General features: G+C 43.2%; 1 protein-coding gene across 1 annotated transcript; it reads left to right on the top strand.

Moving 5' to 3' along the window:
• Positions 1-2,335: 2,335 nt before the first annotated feature.
• Positions 2,336-8,966, top strand: SOD2 (superoxide dismutase 2). Its single transcript, XM_040058103.2, has 5 exons — positions 2,336-2,431; positions 3,916-4,118; positions 6,229-6,345; positions 6,950-7,129; positions 8,455-8,966. Exons 1-5 carry the CDS (start codon positions 2,403-2,405, stop codon positions 8,598-8,600), a joined length of 675 nt encoding a protein of 224 aa, XP_039914037.1. The 5' UTR covers positions 2,336-2,402; the 3' UTR covers positions 8,601-8,966.
• The last annotated feature ends 5,560 nt before the right edge of the window (positions 8,967-14,526 follow it).

Below are 14,526 nucleotides of genomic sequence, written 5' to 3'. Positions count from 1 at the left end.
GAAATAGCTTAACTGCTTTGCAATTCACTGCGGAAAGAGACTTCTTGAAAGTTTTTGTCAAAAGCTCCAGAGCACACTTGACTTTGTTTAAATTTACAGTTCCAGTAAATTCTTAAGATTATAGAAGGGCTTCTGTGGTAGCATTTTTAAGTGGCATAAATCAGTGTCTGCAGTAATATTGTCCAAGACAAATGGATGTAATTAAATTGCCAGCATCTACGCCTGTCGATTAAAAACATGCTAGTCCATGGCTAGTACCACTGCTGTGTTAATTTCACAGGGTTCACATCAGTGTTTAAAATCACTTGGTAGTCATCGCTGGAAGTATAAATTCCATGAGTGATGCCATGTTGCTTTTGAATGTTGCTTCAGGCCTGATTGCTTGAATAGCAGTTGAATGGTTGGATGCATGAAAGCGAAGTGACAAGTACTTCTGCAAAAATGGTACTGGCATCTGGCACCCAAAGGAAATTTTTAGATAACAGAAGTCCCTGATGATGAATTTTATCTGTTCTTAGCATCATATTGGTAGCATGTGTAGCATGTGTTTATATGTACATCCTGGATCCTGCGCATGGTAAAATACAGTATTTGTAAGATGCTTCAAATACTCATAACACAGTATAGTAATGGGGCTTTATGCGATCAGATGGTAAAAAGCCTTGTTGGGAAATCTGTGGTCACTAAAAAAAGGCACAGTTCCCCAGTGGCGATGACTTTTTATTTAAATCAGACAGGTATTACAGGACAGTCATGACTTGAAAATCATCTTGACATGCGGCTTTTATTTTCTCAAGAGTGGTATGTTATTTTTAAATAGTATTAAAACAATCAGAAATACAAATTATACCATCAGACTTCAAGTTGTTTGGGGAAGAAAAAGGTAAAAAGGTGTAAGACAAACCACTCCCCTTGTCATCCTCTTCTTAGACAGTATCTTCTAAATAAGCCAGCTGGGGTGCTTTGTGTGATTTTTTTTTTTTTTTTTTTTTTTTTTTTTTAATTCCAAAGTGAAAGCAACCCAGCAACTGTGCCAGTTAATAATAAAATTAATAATTACATAATTGGCTTGCTTTCATGGAACACTTGCTACAAGCATTAGTGAGCTGCAGTGTAATACTGCATATGCAAATGCTAAAGCCTGTAATATTTATTCATGGTTTTGCCTCGCTATTGGTGCCTGTATTACAACACTTAATAATCCTGGATGTAGTTGGTTCATTTTAACAAAAAAAAAGACATTTTATTGATCCAATAAGTACAATATAGTCCTCTTTGGAATTAGATAGAACCTATATTTTGATGTATGTGTTTTCAGTAGCCGGGGATGAAGAAACAACTTGCTGATTTTGGACACTTTGTCTTACATCTTAGCTACTGCTAGGACAGCTGTTTTCACTGTTCACATTCCTGCAAGGGCAACCTCTGGCTGATCAGAGAAGCTGAATTACTGGCCTTTTCTAGGCTGCCTTGAGAAGTCAGGGATAGAAGCTCTGTGTCTCCCAGGGGGCTGGGATTCCCTTTGTGGGGTCGTTCCAGGTGGATTTCTTCCAAACTGGCAAGACGAGGTTATTTATTCACAACAAAATGGTTCAGGCTTAGCCCTCACTAAATTTTTGTAATGTGAGTTTTTATAGTCTGGTAAATGTGGGTGCTGTAAGATCTTAAGGTTATGTGTATTTTAAGAAGACAAAATACAAAGATCAAAGGTTTTGTGGTAGCAGAGATTAATTCCATATAATTTAAATTTTACCTAATATTTGTCTTGTATGCAGAATGCCTTCTAACTCTGAGGGATGAGCTTCTCCTCCCTGACCTCGCTGAGGAGACAGTTTTTAATGGACTCACGTTAACTCTACCGGTTATTTTAGCTGAGGGGGGGTTAAGGTAATTGGGATTTTCATGAGCACCAGAGGCCGCTGAATTGCTACATGCAGGAAAGCAGATGTTGGGGGAAATTAAAAAAAAAAAAAAAAAAAAAATTGTAGACCAAAACCGCTGAAAGGGTAGCATTAGAGCTGCCGGTGCCGTCGCTACCCTGCCAGAACCATGTCTTTGCGAGGCACGTTTCCCAAGCCGAACCGTGCCGCGCTGCTGTATCCTCTCGGGGACACAGGCACCGGGCGGCATTTCAGCTGTTTCGTAGGGGCGCTAAGGCGGCCTCGCCTCGGCCGAAATTACTGCGGGCCTGACTGTTAAGATAACGATTCTAGGAGCCGTTCTTTTCATAAAGACGAGCTACACCCACTGCTAAGAGATGGTATTTTCCCGAATTCGAAGGCCGGGGGTGACCGCGGGGTGTGTCACCTGCGGCTCGGCCGAGCTCAGCCCCCGAGGCTGGGGCGGAGGGCGGGCGGGCCGCGGCTGCGCCCTGAGAGTCGCGCCCGCCTGCAGACGCCGCCATGTTGCGCCGCTTCGCCGCCGCGGGCAGGTGAGAGCTTTGCCGCGCCGCGGAGAGCGCCGGGCTGGGCAGAGCCCCGCGCTAGGGGCGGCGGCCGCACCGCCCTGCCCTGCCCTGCCCTCGCCCTCCGCCGCCGAGCCGGGGACGGGAGGGCGGCAGCGGGGGAGGAGGCGGCGGGGGGGGGTCGTCTTCTCGCCCCTCGGTGTCTGCCTCTCGCCATTTTATAGGAAGGGAGGTCGCGCTGCTGCCGCCTGCCCCGCCGGGTCGGCTCCGGCCTGGCGGGGGCTGCTGGCGGTCGTCCTTGAGCCCTTCCAGGTTCTGCCCCCGCCGTCCGCCGAGGAGCTCAGGTGACCTGACACGGTGCTGCCAGAGCCTGTTGTTTCTGCTGGCCGGGGTCGCCGCACTCGGCCGCTTTTCAGGGTCCCGAGGGCTTTGCTCGCGGCGTGTCCCTGGCTTATGTCAAGGTCACCAGCGATACGGCGGCGGGCCTCAGAGCTGACCGTCCTGGCGGCCCGGCGGTTCTCCTCTCGTCGTGGCCCTTGTCATGTCTCATGACAAGTGCGAGGTGTTAAAGTCCCTCACAGCCTTACTAGCCCCGTTTCTGAAAACCAACCAAATAGAACCGGACTCTTATTGCAGATGGGTTCTCCGATAGTCCAGGCAAGCTATTCAATTTCTTAATGCCCTCTGCCTCCACAGCTGCTATTCCAAAAGCCCACCTGAGTCCCTTAGAGTCTTTGTAATAACTATTCCGGAGGAAGTCTATGCCCAAAATACACGGGGCCCCTGAGCCAGTCACAATCGGATGTTTCTGCCACTCCTTCCCGGTCAGGCTCACCTCGGCTTCCAACAGAGTCAATTCCTGTGATCCCCGTCTCAGTGGGGAAAGGTAACGCAGCCTGCGCGGTGTCCGTGCCGGGCATCGCGGCGGTGACGCCCCGTGTGGTTTCCCGGTACCCGCCGTGGGGCCAGGGAAACACATGTCCGTGTAAATGCTGGGGAGGTTCAGTCTCGGGAACCCGGTGACTCTGCGGGTTTTTTTGCTTTTTTATTTCCCAGTACAGGGACCTTGTGTTTAGCGACGGAAGGACGTTTCAGCGACATCTTTGGTTCTATTTTTAATCAGTAAAGATTAGGTGAAGCTTTGAAGCTTCATCAAGTTACTACTGGCTTTTAATTGCTCTCCCTACTTTTCCTTCGAGCATGCTTTGGAGGAGGGCACATGAGTCTTTGCAGTGGCCTGGAGGCTCGGTTTGAGAAGCAGCGGCAGCTTCACAGTGCAAAGCCTTGTATGTGTGACCTTTGTGTGAATTCATCTTTGCTGTTGAGCTGCAAAGTATGCTTGCTTTAAACTCTTGAGAAATAGAAATCTGATTTTTTTTGGCTAAGATATCACTCCAGGTATGTAAAGCAGCTGATCATAACATTCAGTATATTTCACTGGTAAAGCCCAAGTTTTACTGAATAAGACTACTTGCTTCTGTTTGTTTGTTTGTTTGTTTTTTCTTTTCTAGAAGCAGTGCCAAGTTGGTAGCACCCTTGGGATGCTTGGTTTCTAGACAAAAGCACACTCTTCCTGACTTGCCATATGACTATGCTGCTCTGGAACCTCATATTAATGCACAGATCATGCAGTTGCACCACAGCAAGCACCATGCCACCTACGTGAACAACCTGAACGTTGTCGAGGAGAAGTACAAAGAGGCACTGGCAAAAGGTTTGTATATCCACAGTCAGCAGGTGAGATGGAAGCTTAATGGAATAGATGATACAGGAGAACATAAAAGAAATAAAAGAAGGGAAACATTCTCTTTTAAAAGTTTTGAATTATGTCATGGCAATATTGTTTGGGGAAAGTCCTTTGTTGTAGCTTCAGTGGTGCTGCTAACTGGAAATTAAATATAAGTAAAAAGCATAAATTCTGTTCTGTAGTGCTGTAAAACTAGAAGATTTGTTGATTGTTGTGGGTTTAGTCCATTCTCCATTAGTTACTTGAACCAAACAAAGCCTGAGTCAGTAGGAAATTGTAGCAATTTTGCTGAACAAGTACTTTGCAATAAAAGGTTAATAACAAAGTTAGATCAAGTGAAATTTGTGTGCCTTGATAGTTTTCACATCAGATGTTCTGCGCTGTCTTGGTAAATAATCTTGGTTGCCTACAAGTGGAGGTAAGACAAACATGCAGTTAATGTATACAGCACGCAGTGGGGAGATCTGAATTTGGTGTCAGTTATGTCACTGGTCAAATGAAGGGGTCGTGAAAGTCACAAGCCCATGTGAGACACTAAAATATGCAGGAAGCCATCATGGAATTTTTTGTTACAATCTCAAAATTTGAGATACGCTGCTTTTTGCAAAAACTTTGCAGGTATAGCAGAACTACGCTAAACCAGAGTTTTTTCTAAACTTTGAGCCTTTCAGTTGGACTGATGAAAGTCTGTGAAATAACGTGTATATCTTTTTAAGAAGGTGGAATAGTTTCTGGGGTTTTTTTGCTGTTGTGATGATTTTTTTTTAAGATAACAGTTTACCTCAAAGAAATTATTCCTGTATAGACACACTTCTGTCTGCTTGCCAGCTGGTTTCACAGTGGAATGTAACTGCTTGTGCTTGGGTGAAAGTGAGAATTGCTGATACCTGAGTAAACCTATGTGTTGTATGCCCTGGATGAACTTGAAAGTGTCATTAAGGCATGCAAAATTCAGGAATAATGTCCAAAAGATGCCATTTGAGTGGCCATGAGAGACTTTTTATCCTTAACCTGATACCTGAATCCAGCAAATAATGTTTTTACAAACTGCATTGGATGCTTTATTTCAGTGCTGTACCCCTCTGTGAAGGTTGTGAGGAAATGCTGAGAATGTGGAATCCTGAATTAAAACCTCAGTAACATACGTGCTACTGCTTTGAGATGTACTACTGCTTTCAGGCTTGTCCTCATGTCTGTGTTGTTGAGGTGACTCAGAAAATTTCTATCACTCAGTCCGGAGAGTGGAGAGAGCAGCTCCCCCACTGATTCCTTACTAAAGAACATAGGAGTGATGGAAAAAGCTTTAAAGACATTTGAAATGCTTTAGTGCTTTTAAAAGTCAAAATAGTAATGAAAGCGCCTGTATTGAAGTGGTGCAACACTCTTCAGAGACACAATGCACCAGTGAATTCTTCAAGGAATACAGCATTTTGTGGAGGGAGAGGAAGTACAGAGCTGTTTGATCTTAATTTCAGATGCAGGATTTTGTCATGTGTAATAAAGTGATCTGGGTCGCTTTTCTGTGTGTACCTCCCTCCAAAAAAAAGCCCCAAATGAAACAAAAGACAGGAAGGAGAAGAACATTCTGTGTATGTGGTCACTGAAATTACTGACTTTTCTCAAGCACAAGCTGTTTGCCCTGTAAATTGTTTTAAGGAGTTTAAAAAAGCTTACTTTGCAAATCAGTGAGCTAATGGGTGAGAAATACTCTTGCCTTGTAGTGATGATACTGAAGAATTTACAAGTGCTGGGTCCTCAAAGTGTTTTGGCTGTGCTTGTTGATTTATTCTGCTGTAGGTTGGTAGTAGTGTACATGTGTGGTATAGGCTGCCTGAGAGTTGCAATACTGCAGATCACGTATTACAGCATAAAAATGGTCGGAGATAATAAACCTTTAAAAGAGTTTGTCTGTGACTGTTGAAAATGTGGGTAACAGTACAAACCTTATGTTTCCCATTGATAAGTTTTATGCTTGTGGAAAGATTTTGGAGATCAGTGGAGGCCTAGTAGAAACTTCCTACCTGTTGTGGTGATGATAATGTTTTTATTTATGTATTTTTATTTTCTATATCCATAGGTGATGTTACAACTCAGGTGTCACTTCAGCCTGCACTGAAGTTTAACGGTGGGGGTCATATCAACCACACCATCTTCTGGACAAACCTTTCCCCTAATGGAGGAGGGGAGCCTAAAGGTTAGTGCTCGTTACAGTGGTTTGTTGCATCAGCTTTAATTAACAGGTAGAATTGATGATCTTTTCTCTCTTTGAAGGAGTCTAAAGGATCTTTATTTTTCAGAGTTAATTCACCTTTCTGTGTGACAGTTGCCAAAATTCTGAGGTATTTGGGGGGGGTTTTGGATGTAAGCCAAAAGTATAAAAAAAACCTACTCACGTACAAAGTATTTTTAATTTCTAGAGCTGATTATGTATACACTGGAAAATACTTGGCTACTGCTGTATATATGTTTTCCACCTTCATAAGAGAAAACAGTTGTACAAAGCCGTGCTGATTAAATTGCCATATGTACTCAGTTCACAGAAAGGGAAGAAATGTGCTGCAGATCCACCGAGCCTAGTGGCTGGAATTATGCTCCAGTTTGGGTAGGGATAGTTTAGCAGTTAAAGCTTAAAGGAAGGAATCCCCTTAGGGAGGATAGAGTACTGTTTACCTAGTGACCTGCAATTAAAGGTAAAGGCCCTTTAGTACAGTTCTCACAAAAGCTGTTGTTATAAACTTGAGAGATTTTGATTGAGGTTTATATGCCTCTGATCCTTCTGTGCTTTTTTTCTGTTACAGGAGAATTGATGGAAGCCATCAAGCGTGACTTTGGCTCCTTTGCAAACTTCAAGGAGAAGCTGACCGCTGTGTCAGTTGGTGTTCAAGGATCAGGCTGGGGGTGGCTTGGCTATAACAAGGAGCAGGGGCGCCTGCAAATAGCAGCTTGTGCAAATCAAGACCCTTTGCAAGGAACAACAGGTCAGGTTTCTTTCCTTCCCCTCTGCTCCTGTAGATTTGGTAGGCAAGTGTATAACATCTGGAAAGTGGTTTGTGGACAATGTTGAGAAGAAATTGATGGATAAATAGATGTGAAAAACCAAATGTCTCTTCTAGCAGAAGTGAAAACAGTTTTTAGAGCAGTGTTTGTAAAGTAGGACTTAAAAACTGAAGTGAAGAGCGGAAGGATTAAGTGGTCTTCTAGTCCAAGGGAAGATAGATGGGCCATATTGTGAAAGTGCTGTTTGCTTGGCTTCAGCTTCCTTGGATTTTTGAGAAACTGGAGTAACTTGCACATAATCAAGCAGCTTTAAGCCTCTTGCCTTTAGATTTTTTTTTCTATGGCAGAGAAGCTACTCATTCACAGCACTGTCAGTGGAGGCCAGACAACAAGAGAGAGGAAGATGAACACCATAACTCTTGTTCCTATCTAGACTGGGTTTAAAATGGAGCCTTATAATTTGGTTCCTTTATATTGACAAAGAGTAATGAATGTCAACCAAATTAGTCTATGATGTGGCTAAATGTTACAGCTGGACAAGCAGCACAGTACTGGCAATGATCTCTTTCCAAAATGTTCTTACTTCCCTAGAGACAGATGGAAGTGGTGGACACCCTTGACAAAGGGAAGAGGTTGTGACCAGTGAGAATCTGCCTGCAGCGTCAGTTTGTTCAAACAATTTTGCAGATACCTTTAAAGCACATTCTGCAGAATTCACAGAGAATGGCAAGGAATTTAATGTATTGCCAGCAATCTGTGTGTGGCCTATCAGTAGGGTGAAAATAAATTATAGATTTAATATAAGGACATAGAGTATAATGGGGGTAAATTTCACCCTCTCTCCTGTGAAAATTAACCATTAAAAACTCAGTGACACAAGGGTATTTTAGCACAAAAGCAAGGAGGTAATTAAGACACTTAAACAAATAGCCTGTAATTAAAGTATTGGAAGCAATCCGGCATAGCAAGAAACCTTTATGATGTCATTTTTCATGAAAGTGCTTGTATAACTGTACAAAAGATAGAAACCTTTCAAAAATTACTTCATCTCTTTCAGTTATGTCTTCAAGACAGTACCAGAATACTTATAGATGTGTTCACCCAAATTGGCTCTTTGAATTTATGGATTGTGTGTGTTGTGTGTGTGAGCACAGTTTTGTAAAATATTGCAATAAGGACCAGTATGCTGCAGAGCTCTTTGTCTTCCTGCAGATTAAGACTGAGAAACTGGGTACAACTTGGATGCAATTCAAAACTTTACAGTGTGTTTTCATACATTTACAAAATTCATCCTCTTTTTTCACAGGTCTCATTCCTTTGCTAGGCATTGACGTATGGGAACACGCTTACTATCTTCAGTATAAAAATGTTCGACCTGATTATTTGAAAGCCATCTGGAATGTGATCAGCTGGGAGAATGTATCTTCAAGATACGCAGCTTGCAAAAAGTAGAGTGGGATTCTTGCACAGACTACTAAAATGTCACCAGTTCTACTCTGATACCACTCTTGTAGTAGTGCCCGTGGCTTACAAATGAGTTGTTCTACTGCAGAAAGCACTTCACTCATCCAACAAAAGCATTTCATAATCAAGCAAAGTGTCTGCTTGTTTAATTCTGTGAAAGGTATTTACTTAGAGTTCTGAAGCTTTAAACTGTTGTGCAACAAAGGGAGACACTTTAATCTGTTCCATTGCATATAAACATAGGTCACCTTGCTGAAGCTTAATGGATTTCCTTGTTGCACTAAAATACCTAAGTGGAAATATGTGCTACTGTTGCTGTAAACAAATAAAACTCAAAAGAAGAATCTTCTATAACTGTCTACAAGAGACTCATTTTTAGTGATATCTGGTCTAGTTACTTCATCTTAAAACAATTGGAAGAGAAAAACGCTTTTTGTAATTTGTTGTATTACAGGCTGTAGATCTTTCATAAAGGTTGAAAAGGTAAATGAAAGGGGAAATAGGTGTTGCTGTGCCTGCCCAAATTGACTGTCTTCAGACATCTCTACCCCTTCCTGCATCTCTTATGTGAGATCTTTGTGTATCACACTGATAAACAAGTGTTGGAAGCATTACCTTGGGCAAGAGATTACAGTACTGGCTCAGGCAAATTGTTCACATAGAGCCTGAATGCCAGCATGTGACACTCATTTCATGCCAGCTCTTCAGGTATGTCTTAGACCATCCTTTAACCAAGGGACTGATTCCATGCTTGTATCGAGTACGAGTTGTCTGTGCACAGCCCTTTTGCTGAAGCAGCAGTATCAAATTAAACTTGATGCTTGAAGCAGGGATGAAATAACGTGTGTGGTGTAACAGAGCGTGCCCATGGGCTTGAAAAAGAAATGGTTGGCCTGTTGTGCGTACCATGGTGTCTTCTCGAAGGCGAAGGAAACTGGAGTTTCTTTCTGTTCCTTATTACATATGGTGAAGTACCACACAGCAGAGATGAAAAACAAACTGGTGGAGTGCTCCTCAATACGAGTGACTGTTGAGGCAGGGCTTTGTTGGCGAGTGCCGTAATGTGTGTGCCAGGCATCCTGGTACTGCGCACTCCAAAGGAACAGGAGGTAAATATGCGTGTAGACTGGTACTCTGGAAAGGAGTGCTTAAGCTGTGGAGGTCAAATTAGCTCTTGGTGGTGAGGCTTTAAACCATGGAGAGCTCCTCAAGCACAGCCAGCATTTGCTGAGGCTCTAAAGGCAATAGTGTGAGACCCAGCACATGCTGGTAAGGCTCAGTTTCTGCTGTGCACCAGGTTAAAAAAAAATCCACTCATCTCCTGCTTCCAGTCAGCTGGTGGGTCAGTCCTGTCTAGGTCTAATGTGGGAGGTCCTCAGCTCTGTACCAAAAGAAATGTCTGTGGAACAGGAAGATGAGAACTTACTGTTGAAGGCAAACAGTAGGGACAGTGAAGCAGTGAAAATTATTTGATGCTTGTTCTGATGGACAACTGTAAAGGACACAAATGTTACTTAACGTGGTTCATTTGAAGTAAGGACTCGTTTAGACTTAATTCCATACTGCTGTGAAATCTGGAAAAAGTGGCTCTTGTGGCACTATGAGGTGGAGTATGTGCTTGTAATTTAGCAAGTGTGCTAGCAAAGCTGTTCACTGGGCAGTGAAAGTGGATAAACCTCTTACTAATCTGTGTTAGGCAGTAAAATCAGAATTGCTGCTGAGAACTAGCACTTTGTGTTACAGTGGTTGCTGTGGAGGTGGGCAGGTCTGTCTCTCCCTACGTCAGTTGAAAAACAGGAAGAGATAGCCTTACAGCTGATCTCAAATGCCCTGTCTGGACAAGTCAGACCCTTTAGTTTGTTCTACCTAGACCTTCCTAACCCCAGTGGTTAACTGTGTGTTAAGACCTGAACTGTGCAGAGTATCATCAACGGACATGGAATTATTTGCAGACTTGATCTGCATGACAGGAGCAATGAGTTTGCATATTTCAGTGCTGGATTAGTCTTTGACCTGGACCAAACAGAAGAGTTGCAAAATTGCATCCTGACAGACCTCAGGGCTTAGCCATGCCGCTGATGAAGGTGCCATGTTTGTAGGCACCATTGTGTGTAGGCCACATTATGTTAAAAATAAAAATTTGGAATAATTTTCCAGAGGGGAATAAAGTGCAGTACCTAACCCAAAACCTGGGAAATGGTAGTGTGTCATGGGCTGAAAGAACAGGGTGCATGAGATTGATCCCATAATAAAATACTGGCAGGTGGCAAAGCTGCTGCACACAGAGACTTTGGTTTGCACATTGCAGATTTTGATGGCTGAATGTTTTTCAGAAACATGCAGTTGGGTCCAAAAGGGCAGTATGCTGCTGGGAAATGCATGTGCACATTTGTGACTTTTTGCTGACCCATAAAAAGACATTTGAAAGCTAATATGAATCACAAAGTGTTTGTATGTCATTGTGGACCAGAACAGATTAAAGTAATTTGCCAAGCTCTTGCAGCCTCCCCGTGGCAGGCCATGGGGGAGATGCCATGGCCAGCCCCAGTGAGCCCTCAGGATGGCACCTTCATCCTACTGGAAAACAGGAGGGGTCTGTGGGTATTTTTACTAAGCCTGCAGAAATGGAAAAAGATCAAGGAGGCTTTTCCCCTCCAGCTTCTAATTGCCACCTTACAATTTTTCTATTTTGCCTTTATCTACGACATGTATTAAAACCCCCCCAAAGCAGTAAACCCTTGAACTGTTTCCAGAAAATACTGAGAGTGATACAGCTTGTGAGCTGGTATGCTCTCCTAGATATTAAAGCCTCTTTATTTACTGAAGATATACTTGTCTTTATTTTGCATTCAAGAATTTAGTTCTCTCTAATGTAGCGAAGTAGGTTTAAAATGCCACTGTGCCTTCTGCTAATATTTTACATGCCTGTTGCATTGACCTTGCAGAAGTTAATCATTACACTACTATAAAAAGTGTAAGAGTTGTTTTCACAGTCGTGTCTAATAATGAGGAGATAAAAATACTGGTAACTTGGTAGGCTTAACCTGCCTTTTTCTTCTGCTTAATAATTAAAAGTAAGGCTTTCAGGTTTCATCATAGCTATTACTCTTGTTGATTCGAAAAGCAGAGGGTTCTGTGGTGGGAGTGTGGTCTGCTCACACAGAGCTGAAGCAGCTCCAGCCCCAGAGACCCAGAGCTTTTCCTTCCCCACTAGGTGGGAGTGTCTGTCTGTCTTACTCTGTTGACTTCGGGCTTCCGAGTTGGATTTCCTAGAGTCAGGTTAGGAGCCTGGCTGGGTGTTCTCGCTGCTCAGGAGGGGATCTGTTTGAGTTTCCACTTTCTAAATAATCAGGGTCACCCTCTTCAGTGAGCAGTATGTCAGGAGGAGACAGTGCTGCTGGGGAGAAGGCAGCTTATGGTAACACATACAGTAAAGTACAGCATCTACCACAGCTAGAGCCAGGCAGGCAGAAGCTAGGGGGAGGTGCTCCTAATTAAAATGAAGATGCTTCTGTGGTTCCCGTCTGCCTCATCGGGCTCTGCATGTCTGTGTAGGGACACACGACATCCTGAATGGTCTTTCAAGTGCAGAGACCACAGGTTTAACTGCAGGGGATGAAGGCTGTCACATTGCTGTAATTAAACCAAGTCTGCAGGGAGTGCACAACCTGAGGCACAGAGCTTTGCAGTTGCGATAGTGAAGCTTTATTGGGCTGCTGCTGCAGCAGCTTTTCTCTGGATCTTCTCACCTAAAGAGATGGATAAACCAATTAGCACAAACTGGTAAACCTGCTGCCTGGAACTGATGGGGCTGGTGGTGGACCCACACAGCCTTGTGACACCACAGAAGCAACTTTGACATGTGTCCTACACCAGTGCTTTAAAGCATGCCTGGATTGATGGGAAATCCCTAGAGTCCATAGAACTCCCTACAGCACAGTACTTGGGAAGTCTTGACATGAGGGCTATGTGAAGTGACCGACAGTCCCCGTAGTTGTGGGCTCCTGTTGCATATAAATTTGAAGAGGGAAGGACACTTTTCTGAAAGCATTAATTTCTGTGGAACTCCACAGAAACATACAAAAGTTGCTGGTTATTGCACATGGTATTTGCAGACAGGTTGGAGGCTTTCAGAATCTGACTTCCTGTGAGGGAGTTTTGTCCTTGTTGGAAAGGTAAAAACTTTGAAAAGTCCAGGTCTGTCTTCAGTTAGACAATGATTCCTTAGTCCATTCTTGTTTTCATCACCTGTTTTTTCTGAGGAGGAGCCAAGTCTATACTTCCCTGCCTTCTCCCTACCTCTCCTGAGGTTCCTTGTTGAGTTCCACTTCCTCTGGAGTGTGCTCTGCACTTGTTCCTTGCAGCTGTGTTCCTTCTCACCAGCTGCTCCATGGGGCTGCATCTTAGGGGCTTGTCCTTTATGCTACTGGCACTAGGACTGTAGCTGTAAAGGTCAGATCAAGGAGCAAGTAGCATGGTAACGCAGCTACTTTTATCCATAACCTTTGCAACACTCAGAAGATTACTGCACAGGAATTTCGGTTTTGCCTTGTTTTTGTAAGAGAAAGTTAAAATTTTTTTCACAGTTACTGCAAAGAATACCACTGACACATCAGGGGTCTTTAAATCAGAAGGCAAGAGAGAAGAACATCTGTTCATTTAAGTGTCATGATTTGAAGGTAATCTCACAATTCTGAGAAGGACTAATTTGTACTATTTCAATATTTGAACTTGACTGGAAATGGTGAGGTTGCAACCCTTATTTAGCCTCTAGAAATTCAGACCTGAGGTAGCTAATACAAAGGCTCCCAGTTTTCAGGAATTTTAAAATTTGGCTGTGGTCAAAACTGGATAGAATTGAGAACTTGTCAGTGTTTCCAGGAATCCAGAAGCTCCCCAGGCCCTGCAGCTGTCAGGGAAGTCTGGTGTCTTGTCTGTCAGGACAGCTGCTGTGGGCTTCAAGCCTCAGGCTTCTCCAAAGGTCATTCACATAAAGCTGTTTCAAACAAAATATTTTAGGCTCATAAAGGTATTGTTCAAGAAAGCTCTCTGTCTCTCTATGTATCTGCCTTCTGACTAAATGCTTCACTGGGATATTTCCAGCCACTCTTTCCCCTCTAGCAGAATTGTGTTAAGAAGCTGTAGGGAGGAGAGGAAAAGCGGTCTTTCAAAGGATGCATCATCAAGCTGTCTTTGATTTCTTCCTCCTGTAAAAGATGCCTACAAGACTGGCCAGCCAGGTTGCTGGAGTGTTTTGAGTTTGTTTCCCACGTCACTGAGAGGAATGTGGGTCAGAAGAACTTTGAACTTTTTCTTCCATCTGGGCTCCCCCACCTCTTCTTGAGCTTAATTGCAATAGGTTCTACAAGGAAATATATTCATTATTTTCTGCTTATTTATTTTTCTCATGAAGGAATAAGGGTCACAAAACTAAAGCTCTCACTTGGGCTTTTTGGGGATGAAGGGATGTTATTCATAAAAGCTTAAGTGTAGGACTTGGTGCTTGTTTGCATAACTGAATAAAATGGGAACGATCAACTGGAATTAGCCTGTCTTAGGGTCAAATGCTCCAATGGGAATTTTCACTTGCCTTCCAGGTCAGTTAAAAGCATCTTAGGGCCAGAATTGCTGCTTTTCTGTATTATCTAGCTGGGAATTAGGGTTGTTCCTGGATTTTGTTTTATTAGAATGTAAGTCATAGCAGTTAAGTGTTGGTTTTTGTCTGTCTGCTGATATTCCTTACGGTCCCAAATGCATTCTCTCCAGCTTGTGTGAGACTGTGCAGTGCACATGGAGTATGTGAGTGGCAAGCCCATGCCTCGTATAGGGAAAAGCACAGGATATTAAGTAGAACAAAATGTTTTTGTTTCAGATGTGGCTGTCTGGCACAGACACTGTGGAACAGATAGAGGTG

This window comes from Hirundo rustica, chromosome 3 (genome assembly GCF_015227805.2).
Source record: "Hirundo rustica isolate bHirRus1 chromosome 3, bHirRus1.pri.v3, whole genome shotgun sequence".
NCBI lineage: Eukaryota > Metazoa > Chordata > Aves > Passeriformes > Hirundinidae > Hirundo > Hirundo rustica.
The sequence above is the reverse complement of the archived record's forward strand: the minus strand, read 5'-3'. Positions and strand labels throughout refer to the sequence as shown.

What these genes read in the sequence shown, in the direction of transcription:
- SOD2 (XM_040058103.2), top strand. Translation starts at nt 2,403, where the DNA reads ATGTTGCGCCGCTTCGCCGCCGCGGGCAG. An exon ending in CGCTTCGCCGCCGCGGGCAG is followed by an intron (nt 2,432 to 3,915) that starts GTGAGAGCTTTG and finishes TTTCTTTTCTAG; the next exon opens with AAGCAGTGCCAAGTTGGTAG. An exon ending in CCCTTTGCAAGGAACAACAG is followed by an intron (nt 7,130 to 8,454) that starts GTCAGGTTTCTT and finishes CTTTTTTCACAG; the next exon opens with GTCTCATTCCTTTGCTAGGC.